A 26,854-nucleotide genomic window follows, 5' to 3' on the forward strand; every position below is an offset into this window, starting at 1 on the left:
CCGTCATCCATCCGAAAAGGTGAGTGCGACTACTTATTGACTACCACAAAAGAATAGGTATCTAATCAAGACGAGCAGCGATTCCGAAGAAATCTATAGGAAACTCCGACTTGGTCAATTTGATCCGCTCGCGGACAGCTCAACATGACAGCGTCTTTTCAAGTGCCATTCAGCTCCTCGAATCGATGAAGTCATCGCCTTCGTGCAGTAAAATCGCTGCAATGAAGCTTCTCACATCATGTCAAAGCCTCAGTAGCTCCGAAAATTCAGCCGGGGCTGAAATCGCAAATACATTGGACCGTGTGAAATCAATATACGCCGCAAGACTGGCTTTGTGTGAACTTTCAGGGGCTGGAGCCACGATCCCGCTGTCATGCTCGTCGATCCGAATTGCTCCCGACAGAATACGTAACGAATCCGCAATCGACCCGATGGATATTGCCGATGACTTCGCAGCATCTGTTATCGAGGGGTGTCTTCGGGGGTTAGAATCTCGACCTCAGTGGTGGACGAGTTACAGCAATAGCAGACAAAATGCGATTGTCATTTGTCAGGCGGCGCGCATTGAGATAGAGAAGGAGGACATGCTGAATCTACACCAATCGCTTGCCAAGAATGCAGAAAATTTGCACTCTGCTTTACAGTCGGCTTTACATGATGCAGCTGTTGAGAATGCTCAACAAAAGGTATTCATGGAAGAAGTACACAAGCTGAGAATTCAGCTTACCACCGAGCTTCAAGATGACAGTGGTCGAACAAGAAGTCTTTTCACCGGCCTTCTCCGTGATTTTGAGGGAATCCTGAGCGCAAGCGTTTCTAAAACTCTTTCATTTCTGAAAAATGTGGAGGAAGACTCTTTTCTATTGAGTCAGGTATGATCATCAATCCAAGCGCTGGGTAACCTGACTAACGACAATCAGGGCATGCATATATCAATTGCAGATGTTGCGCAGTTACGACATCAAATCAAGGAAATATACGATGATTTAGAACGCCAGAATTCTGAGTTCAAAGACATGCAGAGCCAAAATATTAGAGACATGGAGTCCAACCATGATCTAACACTCTTCATGCAAGACTCGTTGGACAATCTGCAGGATCGAGTTTCCGGAGTGGACGGGGCGCTCGTAAGAATAAAACGCTAACTGCTGACTACACTGCTAATGTTGCTATAGGAATGGTTGGTTAACCGTTTTGCAGCTATACATCAACAAGAAAGTCTCATTCTAGAGGTTTGTGATTCCCCATGTATTGCTAGCTGCATTTCTAACCCATCACAGAAACTGCATACTTTCGAAACCCACCTGGAAAAATCCGAGGCGCGTGCGACAAAACTTCTTGAAACACAGCTTCATCACGCCAAAGCCATCGAGACGCAAGCTAAGGCTCAAGAAGTTTTAGGCGCAAATACAAAAATCGTATATGCCCTGCTTGAGAAGCTTGCAGCGCGTGCAGCCAACCTCGAATCCATGCTAGAGGAGGCAGCTTACAAGTTCAAAGGCCTGCAAGAAATGGACAGTATATTTGGCCTAAACATGTCACTGTGGACTGTTATTTCGTTACTCATCACCATACTTGTCGTTCAGAATCCTCAAATGGCGGGTATCCTATCCATCTTTGCTGGATTTGCCCTGCTCTCCAGGGCTGTCTCATATTTTACGCCCTTTCATCTGTCGTCGCTGTTAAATCGGCTTTGATCAATCACATACCATCCACTAGCTGTATGAACTTCCGATTGTCTTAGGCACCTTTCCACGGATATACAACTGCTATTACTGAAGACAACAATAGCGATTTCGATCTTGTCAAATCTCTATTATTTACATTAGCTAAATTCTTATTTCTGCATCTACTTATCCAGACTAATATGGTTTTTTTGATAAATGGTGGCGGAGAGTTATGGCAACACATCGACGCCAGCAACGAACCCTACTTTGAGCAATTATTTCCTAATTCAGTAATTTACGATTTTCTTCCTACTCAGTCCCCTAAATTTATCTTACAGATATAAGTCTCTATATTTTCTTTCAGCCCAAGCAAATAAAAGCATCCGTGAAGAAAGCAACAAATGCCAAACAACAAATACATGCTTGATGCAGAGAAGAGATGTACCTCCCCGCAAACCCCAACTCCTAGCGCATCGCCTTGTCTTCTGAGTTAAGCAAATACTCCGCAGACTAAAAATGCATAACTAGCGCACTTACCCCAATGTCTTCTTGTATCCCCGTTCCGCAAAGCCGAGATTCCAGTTCAACATTGTGGGTGTAACTGTAAAAAGCCATTCCCCGCATCAATGTCGTTGTTAGCCTTGCAGATCCTGCATTCAGGCTAATATCGACCCTGTTAAGAACAAATGCGAATTCTCGAGAATGTAGCGTGGTATTTATAGCTAGGCTAGAGACATATCCAAGATGGATTTCGTTATTGCAACGCCTCCAATGTGTTCTGACGCATCGATATGGCCACCCTCAAAGAATGGCTGTCCGTCTTAGGGCTTTGCGCCGCTATAGGCACATCATCGGCACTACCATCTTCCTCACAGTTGGCTAGCACAACAATCCTGTATCATAACCTCGGAGACTGGACACAGCACGGAGAGAATCCTAGCGTCATCCTATTCAATGAACCAGCCACCTACCACGACGCCGTCAAAACATGTTTGTCCTACAACGAGACGCTCTTCGATTGTAGGGGGTTATACTCTTACGAAGCCGAACTCGGCTACCAGGCCTGGCTGGGAAGTTTCAATGGATCGGAGAGACTCTGGACGTCATGCGACTCAAGCCATCCATCGGATTTTCAGGGCAGAATCTCATCTGAAGCTCAAAATGGTCGCGGAGAGTACAAGTATCCGTTCCTGTGCACAAATTCAGCGCCCTTCGTGGGCCAGGTCGATACAGATTACTCTACTTTCCCGACTGTGCGAACACCTGCTATTGACGGTATCGCATTTGAAGGTCTTCGGGACCACATGGCATATCGATTCTTGGGTATACCATTCGCGAAACCACCCATCGACGACCTGCGATTTCAATACGCGCAACCACCAGAGTACCCAAAAGGGAGCGTAGTCAATGCCACACGTTACCGGCAGGCGTGCATGCAAGTTGGCAGTTTCGAAGGCAATGCCGCGGGACTCAACCCTTGGGGGAATAGCGAGGATTGCCTGCATCTGGAAGTTTTCACCCCAACACTGCCCACTACTCTGCCCCAGACCTCTACCCAGGGTGCGCCGCTAAAACCAGTCATGCTCTGGATCCACGGCGGCGCAATGATCAACGGCGCCGGGAGCGATTCCACCTTCGACGGCGCCAGTCTCGTCTCTCGCGGCGACGTTGTGCTCGTCAGTATCAACTACCGCCTTAACATCTTCGGGTTGCTTACCCTCAACGACGGCGTCGTAAACGGCAACTACGCACTATCCGACAAGATCGCCGCTCTAGAATGGGTGCAGAAATATATCCGAGCCTTTGGCGGGGATCCGGATAATGTCACTATCTTTGGACAATCTGCTGGCGGTGCGTCGGTTATGGATCTGATCGTTTCGCCCAAGGCGAAGGGACTGTTTAAGAATGCGATTCCGCAGTCGTTGGCGGGGAACGTGGTTAATCAAAGCGTTATTGAGGTCGTGATGGCTCCGTATATTGAGCCGCTGTGTCCGGGTTCTGCCGGACAGGAAGGTAGGCTGGAGTGTCTGAGACAGCTTCCAGCAGAAACGTTACTCAACATCAGTACGACGTACTGGTCATGGAGCACCGTCGTCGACGGCGTGTACATGATTGATCAACCACTCTCGCTCGTCGCGGAGCGCAAAATCAACGACGTGAATGTCCTAATGGGCTGGATGCCCGAAGAATCGCAGTCCCTTCTATCAACCAGCATCGCGCCCAACATGACCAATCTCACCGTCGGTCTGGACGCACTCGTTGCATCAGGTATAATAACCTCCTCCCAAGCCTCAACACTCTCCTCCTCGGGCCTCTGGGACGTTCCGCAGGACTACACAGACGCGTACAACGCAACTATCAACATTGGCACAGATGGGGAGATAATCTGCCACGTCCTCGAATTCGTAGATGCCTCCACCACCTCTACAAGATCTAACGCATTCAAATCACTCTGGCTTTATACCCACCAGCGCGCCTACGCACTCAGTTTCTACTCCTTCTACGACCTCTGCACATTTCCAATCAACGAGCCCGACACACCCTACTACAGGTGCCACTCGGGTGATCTGTACGAGGTATTCGGGACATATTACATCTTCTCCCAACCCGTGCGAGTATACGGGGATATAGCATACACAAACGCTGTACAAGATATGTGGACCTCATTCGCGAAGACCGGGAATCCGAATCCAGACCCAAAATATCTAAGTGTGAGACAATATCGATCGTCGATAGACTTCTTTCATGGCTTTGAGTTTGAGGAGTATACAACAAGTAAAAAGGTGATGGATTTGCAGTGGCCCAGGCCGTGGTCTTCGGGATTACCGGATCGGGAACATTGTAAAGTGTTGAATATGACTTTTGAAGAATAGTGTTTTATTGCTGTACAGATTTCAGATTTCGCATATTGATCATAAACGCTATGCCATGCCCATGCTCCAAATATCTCCAAAAAGAGTATTAAATAACAATATGCTCACCGCAAACGAATAAAAGGGTATATAAGCTTTAAACAAAACATCACGTCAACACCTTGACCTTCATCCACTCACTCGTACCCACACCAAGATTCAACCCATTGCGCGCCCACCACTGCCGCACCCGTTGCGCCGCATGTGTAGACGGATCAGCATCTTCCAGCGCCTCCTCAATATCGCAAGTCTTAAATTCGACTCGCAGTCCGCTCTTGCGCCACCATTCAAGGACATTGTCGTGTCCACTTCGCGTGGCCCCGACGAGGACTTGGTTATCAAAGATCATCTTCGCGCCCTTGAGGCGATACCATAATTCGAGAACGTGGATGTGGCCGTGTGTACTGGCTATACGCGCCACAGACTCGGAGTGTGTGTAAGGAATGCCGGATGCATCCCACCAGGCGAGGGATTGCGTTTTCCCAGATTGTGCTGCTAGAAGAACTGATTTACCGACTTTCAAGGGTATGGGACATGATGCTGGTGCGGTCAAAGAAGCGTTCTTCCACCAGTCGAGAACATCGACGCGACCTTCGGCACTGGCTGATTCTAAGGCTCGTTCGGAGTATCGTAGCGGTAAGCCGGAGGATAGCCACCAGTCTAGAACGTTGATATTTCCGGACCTAGAAGCGCCATCCATGGCGTCTGCGCTGTGTTCCTGGGTTGATGAATCGGGAGAGTCGCGCCACCATGTTAGGATAGTCGGGTTGTCGTAGATAGCAGAGGCAAGATATGGTATATTTTTAAAGCGTGTCGTCGTGCTATATAGACTGGGATGCTTTTCCAACAAATATGTCAAGATGTCAGTTCGTGAAAATTTGAATATCAAATGACACGCTAGGTTCGACAGCGGCGTATACGGAGTGAGTTCCTTGATTTTCGACGTGATGGCTGTGAATGAACCCCGAAGTATAGTGTATTCCAAAGAAGGCGGTGTCGACATCTTCAGTATATGAGGCTGCCATTCTCTAGGCACTGGAAGATTCGTCGGAATTCCAACTGCTTTTGCAATTTCCCAATCTCCTAAATGGTCCACAAAAACGTTCAGCCACAACTCCAGAGGTAGCGATTTGGGACGGCCACTTTGGCTTTCTTCGCGATGCTTGGCGGCCTGTTGAGCGAGTTTGGCGATAGCCATCGAGGTATTCTTCGTCTCCAGTGTTTCCTCTGGTTCTTGTTTCGACTGGCTTACTTGTTCGGCTGGAGCATTAGTCAAATCGAGCATCTTCTGTAGCGTGTCCTCGAAAACACGGCTTCCATCCCACGGCAAATGTGTCAATTCTTCCGGTCCAGTATGATTCCATAACAAAGGCGGTATCCGCACAATCCACGGCCAGTTATGTTCCAATTCTTGCAATTGTCGCTCAGTCAACGGATTTGTCCACTCCGATACCGTCATACCAGGGACTAGAAAAACGGGTTTATTCATATCCCATCCTCGAAGAAGAGAAAGAGTCAACGTATGTGTTAGGCCGTATAGCATTGAACCCAGTGTTCCAGCATCAATCGGAGCAACGATAAGAAGATCGGCCCATTCGCACAACTCCGCCGCCTTTGCTCGAAGCCATCTCCGTGAACCTGTCCTATTATCAAACGTGTGACTATCAACCGAATCCATATAATGAGGGACTTTAGTTGCCCCTGTCGAAATCGCAGAAGATTCTTCGTCGGTGATCAATCGAAGCTCGATATCAGGACTGCGGATCAAGGGCGGTAGAAAATTGGCGGCAAACGCGCTCTCCGTAGACAGCAACACTCTTTTTCGGCGTTGTGTGTTCTCGAGTGGCGGATTCGTTGTTGTTGATGTTTCCATAGTATGTGCAATATCCCCTGTGATTTCTTGTATTTGCAAATGCGGTGTCTCGAGACCTTTTGACTCCTTTGACCCGGCGACATCCTCGGCTTTTAAGCTGATTGCCATGCCAGTATGTTCGTATGCGTATATACCCAAAGATTTTCGCTGAATGTTCGTATTCTTTTGTACAAGGGCAACTTAGGACGATCGTGATCGTAGCACAGCAAATATATACTCTCAAAGGCAAATCAGAAAGACGGATCGCAAATGCGCGTAACGGTGTATACGAACGGAGACGGAGAAGCTGGCTTGAATAGATAGGTCGTAAGTCTGAAAGGCAGGACAACAAACAATCCAGTCAAAATCAAAATCAAGTAATGCGACCCTGTTCAACCCTTCCCCTCAACCTGAACGACCTGTCCAAAGTCGAGGACGCGGGTTTGACTGGCTGGCAAAAAGGTGAAAGAATCTGGAGATTGCCACCAATCCTTCCGCTCTGATTGGAACGTGACAACTTTTTGTAAGCTAGGAAAAGCGGGCACACAGACGTCAGGAAAACGAAATAATGCCGAGCAGTACGTAACGGCAACTTGTGATGTTCATCCTGAGAGCGACAGGTGGTCTAGACTGGGACACGTCACCTGGTGGTTGTTGAGTCTGAATATTCAGAATATGAGAGAGATCAATAAGTGGTTCGATCGAGAAAAGGGCAGCGAGCTAATCCCGTGATTGTGATTGGCCCGACTTTCGGACTTCCGATAAGCCTTGAATATTGGGCGCCGCTAACTCACCGTCTATTCTCTTCCCCTTTCTGTGGGCTATGAAATGACCAAAATATCTAGGCTTGTAACATTTGTTCAAATGCTAGTCTAGGAGCTAGGCTTGTGCTGAGTTCCATATGTGCCCTACCGTTCTTGACCACCACGTTGTGAACCCCCATGCTCCGAGATAAGTCTACCTTGTAGTATCAGAGGAAAAATGACATCTGGTACGTATATGCTCTATCTATATTCAATCTATCTACACTAATACAGTCGAGGTGCGCTCACCGTCGAGCCAAGCTGCTGTACAGAGTGTGCTGCCTCATAAGCAGACTCGAAAGAGCGGCCAAAACCGTCACACCAAGCAGAGTAATGAAGATCGCCCGTAACGACACCATATAAGCATCCAACACCCCCTCGCGCCAGTCTGCTGGGACTTTCCATATCTCATCCAGACTATCCCGAATCCGGGGGATCAACTCATCGGCATCTGGACGATCTCCAAAACGAGCCCATAGCCCCTTTTTGAGCACGTTCTGAAACGCAGCTGAGGCGATGGTAATGCCGATCGTGCTACCGGTACTGCGAAATGCATATGATGCAGATGTGACGACGGAATGGTAGTGGTGATCAACTGCCGAAATGAGTGCGACCAAAGTGATGGTAAGCATAGCGCCGTAACCGAGTCCGAGACCAAACAGACCGAGCATCGGAAGCCACGACGGAGAGTTCAGTTCAAAAGTGCAGAATACGCCCGAGCAGATAACCAGCAGAGCCATGACGACATAGTTCAGAAGCATGTATCGACCCGTAACGCGCATGATCATTCCTGATCCCAATGAACCTAGAGCTGTACCAACAGCTTCGGGTACGAGACGGACGCCTGCCGCCGTGACAGAATATCCTTGTACTTGGAAATAGATTGGCACGTAGTAGAGTAGACCGAAAACTGCCATAGTTGAAAACCAGTTTGTTAGACAGGCGAACCCGACTGTTCGGTCGAGTAAAAGGCGGACTGGAATGACGGGTTCTGAGGCGATCTTGTCTTCGATGTAGATGAAAATCACGAGAAAGACTGCAGATAAGGGAAGACTGGTGAGAACCAGCGGGTGAGTCCATGGAACTTGATTTCCACCAGCATTAAGACCGAGAAGTAGCAAAACCAGGAACACAATCAATGTAAATGCGCCCAAAAAGTCCACTCGCTTGATGCGCGATGTGTCTGTTTCCCTGACTGGCACTTTCACGGTAAAGCAAATGAGCACTGTCGATAGCACGACGAACGGTACCTGAATCAAGAATGCCCATCGCCAACCGAGTGAATCATTAACCATGCCACCGAAAACACCCCCCAAGCCCATACCAGTGCCATAGCAGATATTACCAATTCCCTGCCACACACCCCGTCGTCGCAATGGAACCAAGTCCGAAGTGACAAATGTCGAGATCGCCGTCAGACCACCGCCGCCGATGCCAGCGACCACGCGACCAGTCACGATCATCCATTGCTCCGTCGCAAGACCACATATGAGGTTCCCAATTCCGAAAAAGACATTGGAGAATACAAGGCCCGCCCGCCGCGAGAAGATATCCGTCAATCGCCCACTCAGCGGTTGAAACGCGGCATTGGAAATCAAATACGAGACTGCGATCCACGACAACAGCGACAGGGAATTAAACGACGACGAAATGGGACCGGACAGAGTCGCGACAACAGTAGCATCGAGCGCAGCAAGAAAGACGCCTACCCAGATACTGCCCAGCACAAGGATGAGCTCGAAGGTGGTTGGTTCGTTGACAATGGGTGTTCCGTCTGTGTCTTCTTGTTGGGCTGGACGCTCATCCTGCAGCAGGGGTGTCTCTTCGGTTGCGACGGGAGGGAGGCGCGTCAGACCGTCCCTTGTCTGTCCTGTGAATTCCGAGTCGGCGGACATGGTGCAACGGGTGCAACCTGGGGTTGGTGATTGTGTGATTGCTGCGATAAGGGAAGGAAGTCATGAGAGAAGTTGGTGTGGTCGGCAGCCATGACGCGATGGCTCGGCTTCTCCACTTTTGTTGATCAGGCGATTGCGGGGAACTCGTTATGCATACATACTACGTATATTCTTGGATATTCTGTATATCAGATCATCTTATTCTTGCTGATCGATGATCGAATAGACTATCAGATGAATGCATGACTCAGATAGAATCTCAATTCGAACAGCTGCAATCGGCAACCTTGACCGATCTGTGAATACAAAATTAAAGCCATCCGTGGATCGAATGTGGTATGGTAACGTATTGTGAGCCAACCCATCACCACATGCATAGATTTCGTAGTACTGAAAGATTATAAGTAGCAGCAAAAGTTAACTAGCAGTACGTAAACACATTACTATGTATATTTTGATACTACATATTTGATTTACGCAGTATATCAACCCACTTGCCGTGTTCCTTGCCGGAAGCCTCCCTTCCGATTCTCGCCAGAATCCTCATGTCGGACTTTTCCGAGGGCCCCCCGATCCCTCCCCCACGTAATATCGGTGCTAGGGAAGGATAAATTACCGGGCTGGTACAGACGCCATACAGTAAGAATTTCTTCGAAGCAAGTTTATGCACCAATCATGCTATAATATTTATGTTTCCTCCAATAGTCACTCCGGAAAACTACCCCACACCGTCATACATGATACATCAGATGCTTAAACCATCTGTCATACGATCAGGTAAATGTTTGTATGCTTGGTATGGCATAGCCTCGGCCGTGTCTGGGGGAGCATACGACACTACGTAGTTACAAATGTACTACTTCTCCAGGAGGCGTTCAATCCTTTCTCCTTTTCTACTTTACACTTTATACCCCTAGTGTACGAACGTGAATATATCCATTCTCGTCATCACTTTCGACTACAATCATCACTACACACTATATTCGCACATGGATCACTTCGCCTCTCCGAATGGACCAGCTCCCCTAGGGAATGGTGGTAGCCCATCACCCAGACACATTATCAGAATCGGTCGCATGACAAAAATGTACGTCTTTACATCACCAATCCATCGCGAGCCGTTTCCCTCGTCTCCCTTGTGTTGCAGCAGTCGATGTCGATGTCCATACTAACTCAAACAGAGGCGTTCCGATAATCGCCGTTTTAGGAATCGGCTACGGTATAACCGCCCTGCGTGATGCGCAACAACGCATCCAACGCGAATCCATGCAAGAAGAAGAACGACTACGGCGAAATGCTCAATTGATGGATGCGTATGGCGACAAGACCAGTTTGGAGGATATGCAGAGGGCGTTGGAACACTATCACAAAGTGAGTATATTTCCCTTGCTCCGTTCGTCGGCCCGAGAATACCCTCATGAGCGGATGACTGACATCCGGTCTTTGTTTACTTGATAGAATTGAGAAAGGAGTCTTCCGATGATGTTCCTTTGTGGCTTKTGAAGTAAACCCGTGCATTTTCGGCGCTGGAGTTTGGTGCATATTTATCGAATATTCTAATTGCGACCCTCGACCGCTCTCCACAGCTATTCCAAGATGAACCGTCACGGCTGGCCCGATGAGCTTCCATTCTTTGTAATAGAGTACTTGCTACACCGTTCGGACATAACACCTCCATCGACAGGTTGAAAGGCTTTGTTTGGCGTGGTGGAAAAGCGGATAAGAGGCCCTTATCCGAAGCCAACATCAACCTCACCCGCAACCGCGCTCGGAAATACCGAACGCCGGTTTCAATCGCTTGATACGTCGTTTCTTTGTAAATATCTGGCTTTAAGCAAAATGCGTGCTTTTCCGGCCGACTTCATGTCATGTCCACGCATCACGCGCGATTCCGTCCATGACTGTGATGGACTATGTATATATTCATAAACCGCTATTCTTAGTGAAGATTCGAATTCACGCAAGAAGCTTAAATCAAAATCCGTTATCGAGGTCGTTCTTTCAACCAAAGAATGGAGTCATGGAGTACTGAACCCATAGCTGGTCGTCCGTTTCGTTTTTGAAGCACTAAACAACAATCAATTAATGCTTCTCCTTCCTGGGAGGAGATACGTACCCTGTACAGTCCTCCTATCCCTTCATCGAGTGATGGCGCAAAAACATTGTTGATATAACAAAATACCGAGTCAGTGTCTTTGCAATCCAACTTCTTTCGTAGAAAATTGACCACGGTCTCGAATTTCTGAGATGCAGAGATCTTAAAGACCGTCTTTCTCAAAATGGGTGCTGATGGAAGAGGTTGGAATCGAACGGTGACTAAGAGAATGTAATCAGTCCTCAATCCAAATGGGAGATTTCATAAGAACTTGAAAAACCATAGCCAGCAAAATAGATTACTGTAGTCGGTACTCACCTTTGCCCACATCAATAGCCTCCGCATCAGCCAATGCCCGATGTGCATCCTGCGGCAATCCAGTCAAGACGACTGAAGCCGACATGGTTAAAGGAATATCAACTCCATGGTCTTCATCCGGGATTGCGGTATTGCCAGTTGCGTTGGAGTCACTTCTTCCAGTAACTCTGGGTCGCTGCGCTAGTGCTGAGGATAATACCGCTGGTTGCGGGGAATCGCGACGAGAGCCGTCGGAGGGCGCTGGGGAGGACATGGCGATGTTGTCACAAATTCTGTGGTGTAGCTGAGTTATAGCTAAGTTATGCTTATTTCATCCGTGGCATGATTAGTTGCTCGTTTCTAGAGCTGTTATGATGCCGTATAGTAGAGAGTAGGCAAAGACTTGTTGATAAGCTCCAGGCATAAGATCCAGGAACGCTAGTTGGATGCCTGAATTATTTGGCACCAATCGGCGGCACATGACCACCCGATAAGCTATCGCATGCTATATAACCCCCCATGACGATCCATCTCACCCATTGTCTGGCTCCTCCGCGGGTACTCGACCTACAATCAACGTCTCTGTTTCTATCAACGAAACCAGCTGCTTGTCAGACAGAAAAGCTGGCTATTTACACCCAAGAGTCTGCTCTGCCAGCACATTCCCTGCCACCCGGCCCAATCTTAGCTATTCTCGTCGGATCTTGTACGTCATTGATCTAGTATCCCAGCATTGCGGTTAACCCAATCCTTTCTACCCCGCTTGCCACACCTCTACATCAACATCGCTTTCACTTTCGGCGACGGGAAATACGAAGCGAATAATATACCCAGGAACTCTTGACTTGTTCTTACTGCACGATCACTACAACCAGTCAAAATGAGTAGTCCTAAGAGGAGAATTGAGGCGGATGTAAGTTATACCACATGCTCTTTCCAAGTAGAGTCATAATGCTGACTTTCTCGGTGCGCAGGTCATGAAGTGCGTATACGCTATGAGACTGGGAACTTCCGGCTGACGCAATCCAGGATGCTGATGAGTGATTATGAGGTGACCTTGGTCAATGATAACAGTGAGTATTCTGAATACTACACCAGTTGGCTTCATACTAACACTTTGCCTCTATAGTGTATGACCGAGTTATTCCCCTCCGACGATCGCCGATGGACTCGCCGTCAATATTAACCCGGTTACAATTATAGGCAAGAGTTTTACGTCCACTTCAAAGGCCCCGAAGAGAGTATGTACTCCGCGCAGCAGTACATTTAAAAATACTAATTTATTACAGCACCATTCTCGGGCGGTCACTGGAAAATCCATGTGGAGTTACCAGATCAATACCCATACAAGAGCCCCAGTATCGGCTTCGTCAACCGCATTTTCCATCCGAACATCGACGAGCTGTAAGTACTACTTTCGAGTCTTGTTGTCAATTCAAGCAAGCTGATGTTTCACAAGCTCCGGATCCGTCTGTCTCGACGTCATTAACCAAACCTGGTCACCCATGTACGATATGATCAATATTTTCGAAGTCTTCCTGCCACAACTGTTGCGTTATCCCAACCCGTCGGATCCGCTGAACGGCGAGGCGGCAGCGATGCTCATGCGTGATCCAAAGAATTATGAGAACAAAGTCCGAGGTTTGTCTTCACGTCCAGCTTCTGCTTTATCATACTGATTAGATCTTGCAGACTATGTTGCCAAATACGCAAATAAAGACGCCGCCGAAGAAGGTGGCGAAGACACTGAATCGGAAGACGAATTGAGCTCCGTCGGCAGTTATGAGTCTGGTGGTGAAGAGCCCGCCGGTACGATGGACGACGTTTGAGCTTTTTCTCTTCTATCATTGAATCGTACCACACATGCATCTTGTTTCTGACTTCCAGTACCACGCCACTCTGATGAGGGATATTCATTTGACTAAGCGGGCGCTTTAAGGGTGGAGTTTGATGTTTTTCTCTCTTTGCACCAGTCTGATGTTTATTTCTACTTCACTTCATGTATCTACCGGTGCCAAGGGCTGCATGATCGAACTTTTGCTTGGTATGGCAAGGGTCAAGATCAATGGAGTAACTATGTTTCTATGGGAATTGCAATATTTTCTACTTGGTATTTGCATCATGGTGGCGGGTATTAATGGTTCATTTCGACATAAGTATACTGTACAATGTATCTTACTTTTTGAGAATCAACAGAAATGCAACATGAAGGACTGACAGGGTATAACAAGCATGGATAGATAAAAATAAAGAAAGAAAGAAAGAAAGTGAGTGACGGACTGAGGATAAACAAAAAGGGGACTAATTAACCTTCAAAACCCCAAAAATATCCCCATCGCCAGCATTGTTATTATTGTTTTTATTCCCCTTCTTCCGTCGCGGCGAAATCACGACCTCGCCCCAATTATTCGGTACAGGCGCTATATGTTTTTGGTTTTGACTMCCMCCMCTCCCGCCAATATTCGAGGATGATGATGGTCGTGATGATATAGTAGCCCCTTGTCTGATTTGTTCGTTGTCGTTGTGCTCGACGTCGTCATTTCGTATCTCATTGCTTGGTACGCGCGATGAGCCCTGTGACTCGGTGCTAGGTAGTGTTGCGCGAGGCTGGAAGTTGGGCTGGGACTGAAGCGCCCAGATATCGATTACCGTACTGTAAATCCATCAATCAGTAACCATGTCATGATTGAGATAAAGAAATCAAGGAAAGGTGGGGGGACGTACTCCGAAGCCCGTTGACAAATCGCCTCCAGAGCCTCTCTCTCACGCTTGAGATCTTCAGGGTCATGTTGTTGCGCATTCGCATTGTTTATGGAGCCGTAGCCGTAGCTGCCGGGATAAAGGTCGTCGTCTATGAGGCGCGCATGCTCGGACTATTCACGTCAGTTTTGAGCGCAGGATGTGCGACTGGTCGATTGGTCGGGGGGCAAATACCTCGTGATCCTCCCGTCGTCGAAGGCCGAGACAAGATTGGCATGCGCCCATTATGGCGTGAAGGATGGACATGAACCTTTATCGCACCCAAGCAGGGGGTTTGTTCTGTTGATGTCTTCGGGGAGATGAGGCACGAGGGCAGTGGACCGATTTAATCGATAAGGTCGATAATGAAAGGAAGGAAACAAAGGAACTTGGCCACAATCGGGATAAGATTAATTCATCGCATAACAAAATAGACAGATAGATAGCAAAAGAGTGTATGGATTAATCAGTACTATGTCTTTGTTCTGTACATGCGTTTCAACGTTCAGAAGAGCTAAAATGACGTGCGGAAGAAAGAGCGGAAGTCGTGGCAGACGCAGACTCGGAGGCAGGAAAGTTCGGCATGGTCTGTGCGCCTTTGTTCTTGACTCGTTCCGGCTTGGGCTGATCCACATCAAAATTGTATCTTTTGACTACCATCTCTCATCTTACAGACCGACAAATAGCCTTGAACTGCGAACTAGGCGACATGTTTGAACTACCAGAGGCAAAACGGTATGCTATATACGGAATTATGTATTGTATAATTAAAATACTGACAAAGACACAGAATTCGGCGTAACGAAATAGTCTCCCCATCTTCGTCAACCAGAAGTTCGCCAGAGTTACTACCAGCCGACAATGAAGAAGCGCATGCTAGACTCGCACAATTGCTATCCTTCGACCTATCAACAGATACAGCCCAGAAAAGGCAGCCGATAGAAGCGAATAGCCAACAACCTGACAGCAAAGATGCAAATGACGACGACGAAGAAGAATTCGAATTCCGCCTCTTCAGCGCACCAAAACCAGTCCCCTCTAGCACCACAAAACAAGACACAAGCAAGGAAAACGAAGGAGACAAAATAAAAACTCAAAAACTCAAGATCCGACTCCGATCACCTACGCCCGTCGACATCCAACCAGGTGATGGCCGATTCATAGTCCCATTCCGCGGATGGAGGTATTACTTCACGAAACCTGAACTGATGCACCTATCCGCTCGCGACGCGGAAGAGAAAGCACTGATAGAAGCAGAGCTACTAAAGAGGCGGCGAGAGTACGAAGAGACCGCTATCAGCAGTGCTGAGGTGCTCAATTGGGCGAACAGTACAGAAACTCCTGGGTGTCATTTACCGTGGCGCGTGTTCCAGCTTGATTGGAAATATCATCGGGTGCCCAAATCGTTACTTGGTAAAATAGAAACGACATCCGTGAAAACGACAACAGAAGACAGGGAGAAGAAAAAATCAAAACCAGGAAAGAAGCGACGAATCATCTTACGGACTCGCGCTGCTGCCAAGGCTACAGAAAAGGCTAAGGCCGAAGCGACGTCGAATATGACTGAGGCGGAGAAGCGGAATAAGAAGAATAGGGAGAGGAAGATTAAGAGGCGGCAAAAAGAAAGAGAGAAAAAAGCTGCGTTGGCTGCGGCGGGKGGCGCAACTACGGCTACTGATGGGGKGGGAGCTGCMTCAGTGGACGGTGACTCGTCTGACTGAACACCAGAGTCGACGGGGAACATCAATATGAATATTTTGTCAATTTATAAATGATACGGATATTCTAAAATATGAGTGCGATGCATATGTGCCAGATAACAATGGTCGAACGATGCTATACATGTGCAATGGGCAAATCTCCCCCTCATAAAGTCGTTATAAATATACGTGCCAAGCAAGTTCATTCCTGACTATTTTTTGAACTCTGCTCATCAACAAGTCGTTGAAACTGGGCAACGTGCTCCTCGTCAATAGCGTAAGTATGTTCCTTTGCCGGATATGACCTATTCTTGACTTCTTCTCGGTACTGCTCAATGCCCCTTTTGGATTCCTCCCAGACATTAGCGTACTTCTTGACAAACTTTGGTAAATGGCGGCCCGAGGGGAAATTGCCCGTCATATCGATCTGCACGAGAACCTGTCCGGAACAGCCATCGCCTGCTCCGATACCAATAGTTGGGATGCGTAGCTTCTTAGTGATTATGGCTGCAATCTCGGCCGGGATAGCTTCCAGAACGACCATGAACGCGCCCGCTTCCTGCACTGCATATGCATCTTCTAACAATTTCAATGCACCAGCAACAGTCTTCCCCTGCGCACGGAACCCGCCAAGCGCATTCTGGCGTTGAGGCGTCAAGCCGATGTGTGCGACAACGGGGATGCCGGCTGTGGTCACCGCTTTGATGGTGGAAGCAAAATCGACCCCTCCTTCGAGTTTGACCGCTTGGACGTGTGCCTCCTTGACCAGTCGGATTGACGATTGCACGGCTTGTTGCGGATTGATTTCGTATGATCCCATTGGTAGATCGCCGACCTGCATGATACACAAAAAATAATCAGCGAGACTGGACGTTTGTTACGCACGTGGCGGGTTACTGCATATACCCGTCTGAGGAGTCCGAATCAAGAAAAGACGGTAAAGGAAAGTAGCAAAAACAGAAAATACTTACAACGAAGGCGGACCTGACCGCTCTTGTGACGCTCCGACAGTGCAAGACCATATCGTCAAGAGTAACGGCGTTGGTATCGTTCATTCCCAGTGCGACCATTGCAAGACTATCTCCGACAAGGACCATATCCATTCCGGCGCTATCGGCGACGTATGCAGAAGGAAAATCATGGGCGGTGAGCATGGCGATAGGTTCATTCTTTTTGTACATGTTGCGTAGAGTTGATATTGTAATTGGCTTGCGTATCTGTTGGGAGGAAGCTGGTCCCATGGGAGCGTGTGAGCTCCATCGTGTTTGTGAGGCGGTTGTTGTTGTGGTGGTGGGGGGGACCTCGGCCGCGGATAAGGATGCGGATGTGACAGGTCTCCAAGGAGTCAGGACTGTTGCTGAGAGCACTCTATTGGATCGAGAACTTGAACCTCGTAGTGAAGACCCAAGTCTTCGAACAGCTGGAGAAGGAGTCATGTCGTCTTATGTTGTGAAGACGTTGTTGTTCGTTCAGACGATAAGCCGAGGGGTATAGATATGATGTCACGAATAGACAAGCTGCGATTCTCGGTGGCGTGTGCTGATAGAGAGTGTGAAATCGTGATAAGCAATGATAGAAAACAGACGACACCCCATGATGAGCCAACGTGGTATTTAAATGCCCAGAGTGTAGGTGTTGACTCAGAGTTGCAACAGCAACTTAATTTCCTGTGCTGGTTTATGCCGCGTAGCATGGAGCATTTTTTTTTACTTCTCTGATTTTGTCCGCCTGCCCGTTTACCGCACCTTACCTGGTCAGGCTTAGTGCGGGCTTCGGGCGGAGGGACTGACGCTTGAGCCGGCGCGGCAGGATTGACAACAGGACTAGGCCCAACGCAGACGGCGCTTGGCAGCATTCAGGAACAGCCGAGGTTCTTCTGCCTGAGACTAGCGCGTCATCCGATCTTTTTTAGCCGCATCAAACCGCTGATGGTAGTTTTCAGACGGGACATGTGCGTTGAATAATTGAGAAATTGGGAGTGAACTTCTCATTATCATTATCATCATCTTCCTCCTCCTCTTCAGAAATAATTGTCTACGTGATGTGTCTTAAGTTAGTGCTTACAGATATATGGACTAATTTGATCTGGCTGCTATCGGAGTATAAGACAGTCAAAAATGGGTGGCGACCGATGAATCTATCGGGAATGTGGTCTAGTGGTATGATACTTGCTTCGGGAAATCCCCCTCTTATACACGGAGAACATGCGAGTGGTTGGGGGTTCGATTCCCCCCATTCCCCTTTTTGATGTTTTTTTAATATATTTTTTTCTTAGATAAAATCTCGTTATATCAGACAGTGTGTGACCACTGCCCGAACATGTCCGAGACGATGTGTAGAAGATTTTGAAAGAGCGGTGATGAGTATATCAATTGCCAAGCGACATCAAGTGACACATCAAGTGATACATCGAAGTTACTAAGCGACACATCCCATCGGGTTTTACCAGGTGATAATATAATTTTTCTGAACTAGCATCATTATGAGCCCAAAAAAGAAACAAATATGCGATGGTTAACAATCTCTACCGCTCATATGTTGCTGCATCATCCTTGTATGCCCTAATCAACTTTCCTTCTAGCCTAGCTTACCCCTACCTGAACTATGGCAACCATAAGACCGTATAACTTCAAAAGTCTTCATTCAAAGACTCAGGTCAGTGGTACATTGAGCAGCGTATACTCCATTTTCGAAGTCTATGACTCTACGCGAAGATTCTAAATTGGTGGAAACCGGATAGGTTGAAAAAAGCCCTAATGGATATCGGAAATGTCGATTGATTTACCCCGGAATGGTTCCGACAAGGCATCTTGCTGCCCTTTCAATGCGGATACGCATTCTTTTCTATTATTCTATATTTCCTTCTAACATCCTCACTAAGTTACAGCTATACCTCATGTTGACTCGCGAGTCATGATACTTCAATGCAGGACCCTAACCCTGATCTCCACGAACCTTGTCGATCATTGCGCAAGAACTTCACTGCCTAAAATATGCCCTGCATACATCGCATCTCCATCTCCGAAATAGGAAAATACCAATGCTTTTGCCTGCCAAAAGCACCATTACATCATATCTGATGGACGTACACGTAGGAGTAATCTAGATGCCTAACTATGTTGATCCAAAACACTGCCACGGAGCTAGACGGGGAGGGGTTTGATTGGAGTATGTAACAAAAAATAGTAAGTCGATAATGCGTACATCTTTTTAGTCTAAGAATGCACATCTGATCATCCACGAGTGTAAATTTACCGCTTTTTCCGTCAACGTTGCGTTCAAACAATATATGAACCCCTCGTTTGCTATCTGCTCCTCGTTAAGTTTGTCAATTGTGATCAAGCTAAATGTGTTTGGGACTTCCTTGATCACGGATACTACGTACATGCTACTAAGAATATTAAGAGCTATCGTGATTTGTGAGGGGTAACCCATGTTCCTCAATTTATCTATTGAACCGATCAATAGTGTATCACACGTACCCAAAATATTCAATTCAACTATACAAACACAAAAAGTATCAGCATAAGCTTCCGTCACGTCGTTTAACATGGCTTCCCTGTGGAACCTTCCGACGGAAATCGTGATTGATATCATGAAGCACTCGTCGAATATCTCGTGTCTATGGAGTCTCATTAACGCTTCACCACGTTTCAAGTCGGTCTTTATGGCATTTTCGCGAGAAATTGTTGATGAGGTCTTGACAAAAACAACACCTGGCTGCATTCAGACTCTTATGAAAATGAGAATCGCAGTAGTCACACGCATGACACCTGACTTGTTTTTTGGCGTTGAGTATGTCGGCGACAGGTCAAGGGAAAAATTATCTGGGCGGCCTCTACATCGGGACATGTCACCACAAGTATTATACGAGACTGTGGAAAAAGCGCACACCATCCATGGCATAGCACATGCCTGCCTCGACTTTTACATTGAAAGATCACTGAGCGCAATGCCAGAACGCATCAGTGACAATAATCTCCAAGACTATAAGAGGATACAGAGCGTATTATACTCCAAGCGTCAATCCCGAGGACAACCGTTCCAGCCTAAGGAGTTTGGACCACCCACATATTTGGAGGAGCAGATAGTCATTCGAGCACTATGGCAACTACAACTGTTCCTCGACATGAAGATAGCCCATAGAACGATTGCCTTGTCCCACTGGTCAGAAAAGGATAACAAACATCTAAAGACAATGGCTGGTATCCCTGAAATCGCACGCCTATCTTGTGATCCAGGATCCGATATGAATTTTTCGTCCAAGATGGAACAAATCGTGTCTGTGATTGAGTTCATACAAGAATTTACGCGAGGTCAGCACGGTTCGATAGAAGATATACTCGCACGCTTCTTGCACAGTCCCCCTCTGGCTGTGCTCAATCAGGCACATCGTCTATCCTGCTGTCCGAAGCCCAATACAATTTTCGAAGAAGTTTGTGGGCGCGAAGCACTTATCGACATTGATACCAGAATAGAGCGGAGAACAATTGGGTGCAGCTTCTACCAAATCATGACCAAGAACACAAAACCTCCCGTGAAACATGTTTCCTTCAAGCCATGGCGCAGACTTGGGTTTGCGCTTTGGCAAAATGAGCGGATGGTAGAATTAGGTTTTCTGGAACCCAAGGCCTCGGGATATGGGCTAATAGACTCTGAAAAACTATGGTTTACATGGCGGAGTATTCTTACCCCAGAGGAGGATGCTGAAAGAAAACCGAGGCACTACCTTACCATATCGAGAGGGAAAGGCGGCTGGTTTAAGTCGGGAGCATAATGACTAAGTCTTTCTAAACCAGGCCTGATTGAAAAAATGAATTTCATGCTATCACTACAACTGTTATCATGGATGCTACGCGAAGGCCACGGTCACAACCACAGGCCCATCACCAATACATGGCGCATGGCTTAAGGACGGGACCGATCCATATCCATCAGACATTTCAATCTACTACTGCTACCATCCTCAAATATGCAGAAATTGGAGGAGACGCTTATTGAATTCCAAACGAAGTCTGCGTAACTGTTATTTTGGAAGGTACTTCGACCACATATATCCCGAACATCACTGAGATTATACCCGAATTGAGCGGCTTCGCTACTTGAGGGATAATCGGATCACCAATGACACTATCACTCACGACTAACACATATGTCTACGAGTATGGTATACTTTGCTTTTCCGACTACAACAACGATGGCGAGTACCAGTCCTTCACCCTCGATGACGCAGGGAATGTAACCGACGCCTTTTGCGCAAATAACGGTGTCCTCGCACTGGAAAACCGCCTGGCTACGTCGAAGAAGGCGGGAACAATAGCCACATCCTATTCTTGGGCAGAAGATCAGAGCAGATGTGGTTCAGAGCAAGATCTTGATCTTAGCTCTATAGGCTATACGAATGCCGGGGATCTCGCATTGCTATAGTATTCGCTTTCCGTCTTTGCTGAACGAAACCTGGCTGTAAAAGCTTAATCTTGTTGGAATGAATATGAAGGATAAACAGCGGCATTGGCGTTTTATAAAATCCAGCCACTTGCCTTGATTTTCACGTCTGCATGTAATTCAGGTGTTAGTTTTTAGTAAAGTGGTTATTCTTGCAATAGTGAGAGTTGGGATTGTGAACAAAACAAAGCTGATGAGCGAAATTAGTTCTAATTGGCTTTTACGGACATCTGGAATGTCAAATAGCCCTGTTGACAGATCAACTTCATGCTAATAATGTTCATTGATGGAATAAAACTTGTCAAAATCAAAAACAGAGTATCTTCTACCGTGCTATGTGCTTTCATTTCAGCGTAGATAATCCTTCTCCAATTTACGCATCGCAGAATCGCCCTGGAGCTCAAAGATCTCCGAAACAGATGCAATATCTTCTTCAACACCAGCCAAGCCATCATCCTTTAGTATTCTGCCAAACACGTTTCTCATGGAAGCAACAGAAGCGCGTATAGCGTGATTTCCGCAGATAATCAAACCAACTTTACCAAGAGCCGTGATATCCGTAAACGAAAGTTGTGGATAACTGGTCGGCACAAGCACGAGAGGAACCTGCTCATCCGGCCACGAACGACAAAAAGATAATATTTCCTCTGGCGTAAGTTGTTTGCTATGTATTAATATAGCATCTGCCCCAGCTTCCACATACGCAAGAGCGCGGCGTTGGGCTTCCTCTTGTCCCAAACCGGCAATTAGGGCTTCGGTCCGTGCAATGATGAGCATCGAATCGGATTTGGCTTTTGCAGCGGCTATTTTGCCCTGAAATTCTTCAATGGTCACTAGAACCTGTCTACCGTTGGTCCTCAGACTGCTGTCTTTGGGGAAATGTTTGTCCTCAATAACCACCGCAGCTGCACCGGCTGCTTCAAATCGTGGAATGATATAAGCCACATTGATTGCATTTCCAAACCCTGTATCGACGTCCACGACAAGCGGGAAACTTTTGTCTGCCAGGGACTCTGCTATCGACCGAGTCATCTCAAGGTGAGTACTCATCGGCAGCAGACTTGCATCGGGCACAGCATAGGATGCAGACAGTTCGAACCCGCTAACCCAGATTGCATTGAATCCGGCTTCGGCTGCTAAATTTGCACTCAGTGGATTGTGGGATGCCATGGCAATTGCTGGCTTGGATTTGTTGAGTAGCTTTCGCAGGGCAACTGCACTTGCCTGTCGAGCCATTGTCAGAGAAATTTGATGCCAGTGAACGTATAAGAAAAGAACATAAGATGATTACGTCCGCGGAGGGATATGTCAACTATTAGAAATCCTAGCAGGTTAAAAAGTGCCTTCGGAATTAGATCCGATATAGTGCATTATAGCTGCGGTTAATTCGCGCAAAGCTCCAATCAATTGATGGCGTGATTAATGTTAATGTTAATGCGGCCAATGATGTTGAGACTTGATACATTTTGTACATGCGAAGAGGAAGCAAATCATAATACCATCGACACAATGAATATTCTACACTTCGATATCTCTCAATCATTAAACGTTTTTATTCATTGCCATGGCCAACAACCCTACATTTAGGTGGCACAGAACAGATCTTACCCCGTGCTGCGTTTAGCGATATCCGGACGAGCATCATGCCAGCGACTCCCAAATTTTCCGGATTCCCCTCGACGCATTCGAGATACTGCGTATGGCATTTGGAATGTTTCGATACTCCCATTGCCCAAGAATACAAAATTCCAGGAATAACTTATGAGCCTCTATCAGAAGAGCATCGACAGTTTCAAACATTATGAAGATTGTAGCCTATGCCATCTAATTGCTTTATTACTTCTTTGGCGACGAGTCTTTTTGAAATTCAAAACGGGCTAAAAAGTTTGCCTCAAGATGGGAATATTGTTGTCGAACCTGCACTTTCAGCATCGTATTATTGATATATCTTTACATAACTACTGGATAGTTTCTATTCCACCATTTTTTGGCTCGAAAACAACAAGTACTTTCACTGTATTTGACAAATTAAAAAGCTTTCGTCATGGACACGCCAATTGCTAACAAATTAGAGTATAGCTTCTGTATTCATCTTTATGCGGCCCAGAAGGAACAATGCCGGTTTTTATAGCTATGTAATACACAATTCTGTATAAGGAGAGTTGGAAAGCGAGAAGATGGCCTACACCTCGGCGTTAAGCGAACGTACTTTTGGAACGTATCGCTGGCATACATAGGGCAAACAGTACCTTCGAATTTACCCTATCACAACAACCTTACGATATACTGGGATGTGACTGCCATAAAAGTTTCTCACAAATTTCGGTTTAATGCTCAAGAAGAAAAATAGAACAAAAAAATCAAAATTCAATCTTGTTCTTCTCGTTTTGTCACTTGCACCATCCTCCACTTCAACATTGACCTCCTGCGCAGGATGGGCAAAAGAGCGAACATGTTGAATATTAATGCAGTCAACCCAGACAATAAAATAGGGGGGACCGATGCCCAGAAAGACTCCTGAAAAAGATTCTGCTTATGACCTCGGACTCATGGGACAAAAGTCTAGCAAGTATCATACATGCCCGTATAATCCATCTGCTGCTTATCAGCGGGTAGGTAAAATGCCTGCTTTCGAATCTGGAGCTGGTCGGTCGGGTTTCAAATGCTATTCAGCAACTCCATTGCTTCGTACTTGCGCCTTTCGTTCAATTGATCTGCGTACTGAGCCAGCCTCGGAGCTATGGTGTTTGGAGCACTTTGAGAGAACCGTTTGAGCGCTGCAATGACGGTAGGAAATCCCGCAGAATTCGGACTATGAAACTTGCACATCCCTCGATGATCTGCCGCGATTCCACATCTTCCTGACATCGATTCTAGCATTGGTGCAGCGCTTGATTCATCCACAACGTAGTCTTTCGTGTATTTCAAGTCGCTTTTCAGCTGCTCCCAGAAGAAGTACATTTGAAAACGAGGCATAAGGGGTGCGAAGTCGTTTGTAATATTCTGTAGTGTCTCCGAGCCATCTTTGAGAGACTTCAGTAAACCTGATTCGAATTGAGCCACACGTTTCGGCACAACGGTGGTTGCGAGGTTTTGGAGGCCACTAAGCATCCGAGCTTTGTTGGAGCCATTGTGAGGTGTTCCAAAGAATAAAATGCCATATGTACAGAGATACAAAGAGTGTATTCGAGAAGTCTGTAATGCAACACGACTCGCTGAGAAGATCAAGGCCTACAATGCGAAGCAAGAGATGAGTCAGCAGGTTGGAAATCTTGGGAATGCAGTCTACACAAGGGCCAACTGCATGGCATATGGCTCAAAGGGAGAAAAAACAGAATGAAATAAAATCTGGTGACGACTTACTCGTTTCACGATGATTCCACCAAGAGAGTGGCATATGAAAATGATGGGCCGTTCAGTAGCATTCTCGAGCTGGGTAGTCTCGTCAGCCACGCCCATCCGTCTCATTATAGTTTTCTGAGCGATCGAAGATCTGGAATATCTACTTACTTCTCTATTTGCCAAAAGATCTTCAACCAACGTTTGCGCATGCTGCAGGATTCGATCAGAGGATGTTGCCCTGCCGAATAGAGATGTAATATCCGCATGATAACCCCATGTCAAGACTCGTGCGTTGTTGATAAAGTGTGGCAATAAATTGGAATCTCTCAGCCAGCAAACTCGCTCAGAGTTTTTTTTTGATGTCCATGTTTCGATTGCATCACCATTTAGTCCGTGAACTGCAACGATACTTGAAGATGATAAGCGACGAAGTCATGACTAGGTAGAAAACTTCTGCTTATAGATCTTTTATTCCACTTACTCTACTTCAGGAATTCTATCCCGACAGCGGTACAATTCAGTAAGGCCGCTAAGCTGTTCTTTAGACATATTCAATCGTGCCTGATGTGTATTGCACAATGTTCGAGTCTTTCATTAATCAGAAAGAAGAAGAAATAAATAAATCGATATACAATGGAGGGAAACAAATTTCCAAATGCGAAAGTAATATGAAAGTTGCTAATAACGCGTGAAGAGAGGACCGTCTTCTTAAATGCAAATAGACCCTAGAACCCGACGGTGTAGCCTAGTACACAGCCCAGATAAATAATGCAGAGGTCTCAAGCCTCATGGCTTTTCTCTAGCTTTCATATGGCCCTTGTAGTTCAAGAGACTGCGCCGCATTTGACCTTACAAATCGTGTTAAATCCGTTAGCACCAGGCTGAGCATGTACCTATAATGTCTGAAACATCTTCGCAGCTACGTTTCATGTGGACTCTTTGTCCATAGCATTGATTGGAAGCCATGCAATACAAAAGTACAATTTAGGCGCGTCATATATATGACAGCAGAGTTCGTCAAACCTACTTCTGTCTCCCGGGCTCGCAAGAGTTTTGTTCATGTATAGTTTCACATGGATCAAATCAATTGTAGACGCTCGGCGAAAATCCTACACGCATGCTGATTTTGATTGTCGTTGTGAGAATATATGGAAATCTTGCTGCATTAGTTGAATGGTCAAGGTACGATAAATTCTAGCTACGAAAGCTATAATGTTATTAAAGTGTTGATTCTGTTTCAAGTGACTCTCAATAACATTGTAGGCAGATTAAAATGGGGTCGACAGCGAAGTTCTTTTTATTATACATGAGAAATACCATATTCAACGCTTAAGCAGTACTTGGCATCCGTCACCTAATGACAAGACTATGGTCATTTTTTGCCTTTCATGGGCGATCTTGTTGACACCTTCAGAATGATGTGAAGAATATCCTGTCCACTGACGACTTTGTTGGCGAGCATCTGGAGCAGCTTGAAGATTAGGGAATGCCTGTAATATTCGAACGACAGTGTAAGAAGCCTCAACAAGAGCGAAATCCTCTAGGATAGCGTCAGCTGTGAGTACTTCATGCTCGTAGGGTAGAATGTATTAACATACGTCCTAAACACACTCGTGGGCCTCCATTGAAAGGCAAATAACCCCAAGCTGCGGTAATGTCATCTTGGAATAATGGTAGATCTTCTTCCCATCGTTCTGGACGAAATTGCTCTGCATCTTCACCGTATAGGTCCTTCCGACGATGCATTGCATATACACAAAATGCAACGTTCTCTCCTTTATGAATGATTACTGGCTGCGAGCCATCTGGGCCCCCGCCCGTCGGTAGGACAGTCGTGTGATGTGCCGTTCGAGTATTCACAGGTACAGAAGGATATAGCCGAAGAGCTGTAAGACACGTCTCTGATTAGCCTGACTGAAGAAGAAAAATTACCTGATAATGGACAACTTACTTTCTTTAAGGACATTGGCCAAATATGGCATTGCTTTCAGATCCTCCCGCGTTAGGTCGCTCCTTTCCCCCACAGTACTTGAGATTTCATGTAAGAGACGGTTGAGGACTTTCTGATCTCGAGCAAGTAGATAGCTGACATGAAAAAAGCCGTTAA

The 26,854-nt window shown here is 46.6% G+C and overlaps 11 protein-coding genes across 11 annotated transcripts; 4 read left to right on the forward strand and 7 right to left on the reverse strand.

The window, feature by feature from the left end:
* Positions 1-221: 221 nt before the first annotated feature.
* Positions 222-1,697, forward strand: BHQ10_007978 (uncharacterized protein; the record flags this gene model as incomplete). The annotated part of the gene is made up of 4 exons (XM_040880732.1): positions 222-872; positions 921-1,127; positions 1,176-1,232; positions 1,281-1,697. 4 exons carry the CDS (start codon positions 222-224, stop codon positions 1,695-1,697), a joined length of 1,332 nt encoding a protein of 443 aa, XP_040736481.1.
* A 761-nt stretch (positions 1,698-2,458) lies between these two features.
* Positions 2,459-4,540, forward strand: BHQ10_007979 (uncharacterized protein; the record flags this gene model as incomplete). The annotated part of the gene is made up of 1 exon (XM_040880733.1): positions 2,459-4,540. The coding sequence occupies one exon, from the start codon at positions 2,459-2,461 to the stop codon at positions 4,538-4,540; it is 2,082 nt and encodes a 693-aa protein (XP_040736482.1).
* Positions 4,541-4,688: 148 nt separating this feature from the next.
* On the reverse strand, positions 4,689-6,560 carry BHQ10_007980 (uncharacterized protein; the record flags this gene model as incomplete). Its single annotated transcript, XM_040880735.1, has 1 exon — positions 4,689-6,560. The coding sequence occupies one exon, from the start codon at positions 6,558-6,560 to the stop codon at positions 4,689-4,691; it is 1,872 nt and encodes a 623-aa protein (XP_040736483.1).
* A 919-nt stretch (positions 6,561-7,479) lies between these two features.
* BHQ10_007981 (uncharacterized protein) lies at positions 7,480-9,129 on the reverse strand (the record flags this gene model as incomplete). Its single annotated transcript, XM_040880736.1, has 1 exon — positions 7,480-9,129. The coding sequence occupies one exon, from the start codon at positions 9,127-9,129 to the stop codon at positions 7,480-7,482; it is 1,650 nt and encodes a 549-aa protein (XP_040736484.1).
* Positions 9,130-11,130: 2,001 nt separating this feature from the next.
* Positions 11,131-11,795, reverse strand: BHQ10_007982 (uncharacterized protein; the record flags this gene model as incomplete). The annotated part of the gene is made up of 3 exons (XM_040880737.1): positions 11,131-11,196; positions 11,246-11,445; positions 11,543-11,795. 3 exons carry the CDS (start codon positions 11,793-11,795, stop codon positions 11,131-11,133), a joined length of 519 nt encoding a protein of 172 aa, XP_040736485.1.
* A 606-nt stretch (positions 11,796-12,401) lies between these two features.
* BHQ10_007983 (uncharacterized protein) lies at positions 12,402-13,350 on the forward strand (the record flags this gene model as incomplete). Its single annotated transcript, XM_040880738.1, has 6 exons — positions 12,402-12,434; positions 12,496-12,503; positions 12,551-12,594; positions 12,811-12,925; positions 12,981-13,162; positions 13,214-13,350. The coding sequence occupies 6 exons, from the start codon at positions 12,402-12,404 to the stop codon at positions 13,348-13,350; spliced, it is 519 nt and encodes a 172-aa protein (XP_040736486.1).
* A 472-nt stretch (positions 13,351-13,822) lies between these two features.
* BHQ10_007984 (uncharacterized protein) lies at positions 13,823-14,506 on the reverse strand (the record flags this gene model as incomplete). The annotated part of the gene is made up of 3 exons (XM_040880739.1): positions 13,823-14,174; positions 14,246-14,394; positions 14,456-14,506. 3 exons carry the CDS (start codon positions 14,504-14,506, stop codon positions 13,823-13,825), a joined length of 552 nt encoding a protein of 183 aa, XP_040736487.1.
* A 463-nt stretch (positions 14,507-14,969) lies between these two features.
* Positions 14,970-15,981, forward strand: BHQ10_007985 (uncharacterized protein; the record flags this gene model as incomplete). Its single annotated transcript, XM_040880740.1, has 2 exons — positions 14,970-14,995; positions 15,051-15,981. 2 exons carry the CDS (start codon positions 14,970-14,972, stop codon positions 15,979-15,981), a joined length of 957 nt encoding a protein of 318 aa, XP_040736488.1.
* A 181-nt stretch (positions 15,982-16,162) lies between these two features.
* On the reverse strand, positions 16,163-17,141 carry BHQ10_007986 (uncharacterized protein; the record flags this gene model as incomplete). The annotated part of the gene is made up of 2 exons (XM_040880741.1): positions 16,163-16,795; positions 16,932-17,141. 2 exons carry the CDS (start codon positions 17,139-17,141, stop codon positions 16,163-16,165), a joined length of 843 nt encoding a protein of 280 aa, XP_040736489.1.
* A 4,612-nt stretch (positions 17,142-21,753) lies between these two features.
* On the reverse strand, positions 21,754-22,641 carry BHQ10_007987 (uncharacterized protein; the record flags this gene model as incomplete). Its single annotated transcript, XM_040880742.1, has 1 exon — positions 21,754-22,641. The coding sequence occupies one exon, from the start codon at positions 22,639-22,641 to the stop codon at positions 21,754-21,756; it is 888 nt and encodes a 295-aa protein (XP_040736490.1).
* A 1,422-nt stretch (positions 22,642-24,063) lies between these two features.
* BHQ10_007988 (uncharacterized protein) lies at positions 24,064-24,873 on the reverse strand (the record flags this gene model as incomplete). Its single annotated transcript, XM_040880743.1, has 2 exons — positions 24,064-24,636; positions 24,769-24,873. 2 exons carry the CDS (start codon positions 24,871-24,873, stop codon positions 24,064-24,066), a joined length of 678 nt encoding a protein of 225 aa, XP_040736491.1.
* Between the last annotated feature and the right edge of the window lie 1,981 nt (positions 24,874-26,854).

This window comes from Talaromyces amestolkiae (genome assembly GCF_001896365.1).
Source record: "Talaromyces amestolkiae strain CIB chromosome Unknown scaffold17.1, whole genome shotgun sequence".
NCBI lineage: Eukaryota > Fungi > Ascomycota > Eurotiomycetes > Eurotiales > Trichocomaceae > Talaromyces > Talaromyces amestolkiae.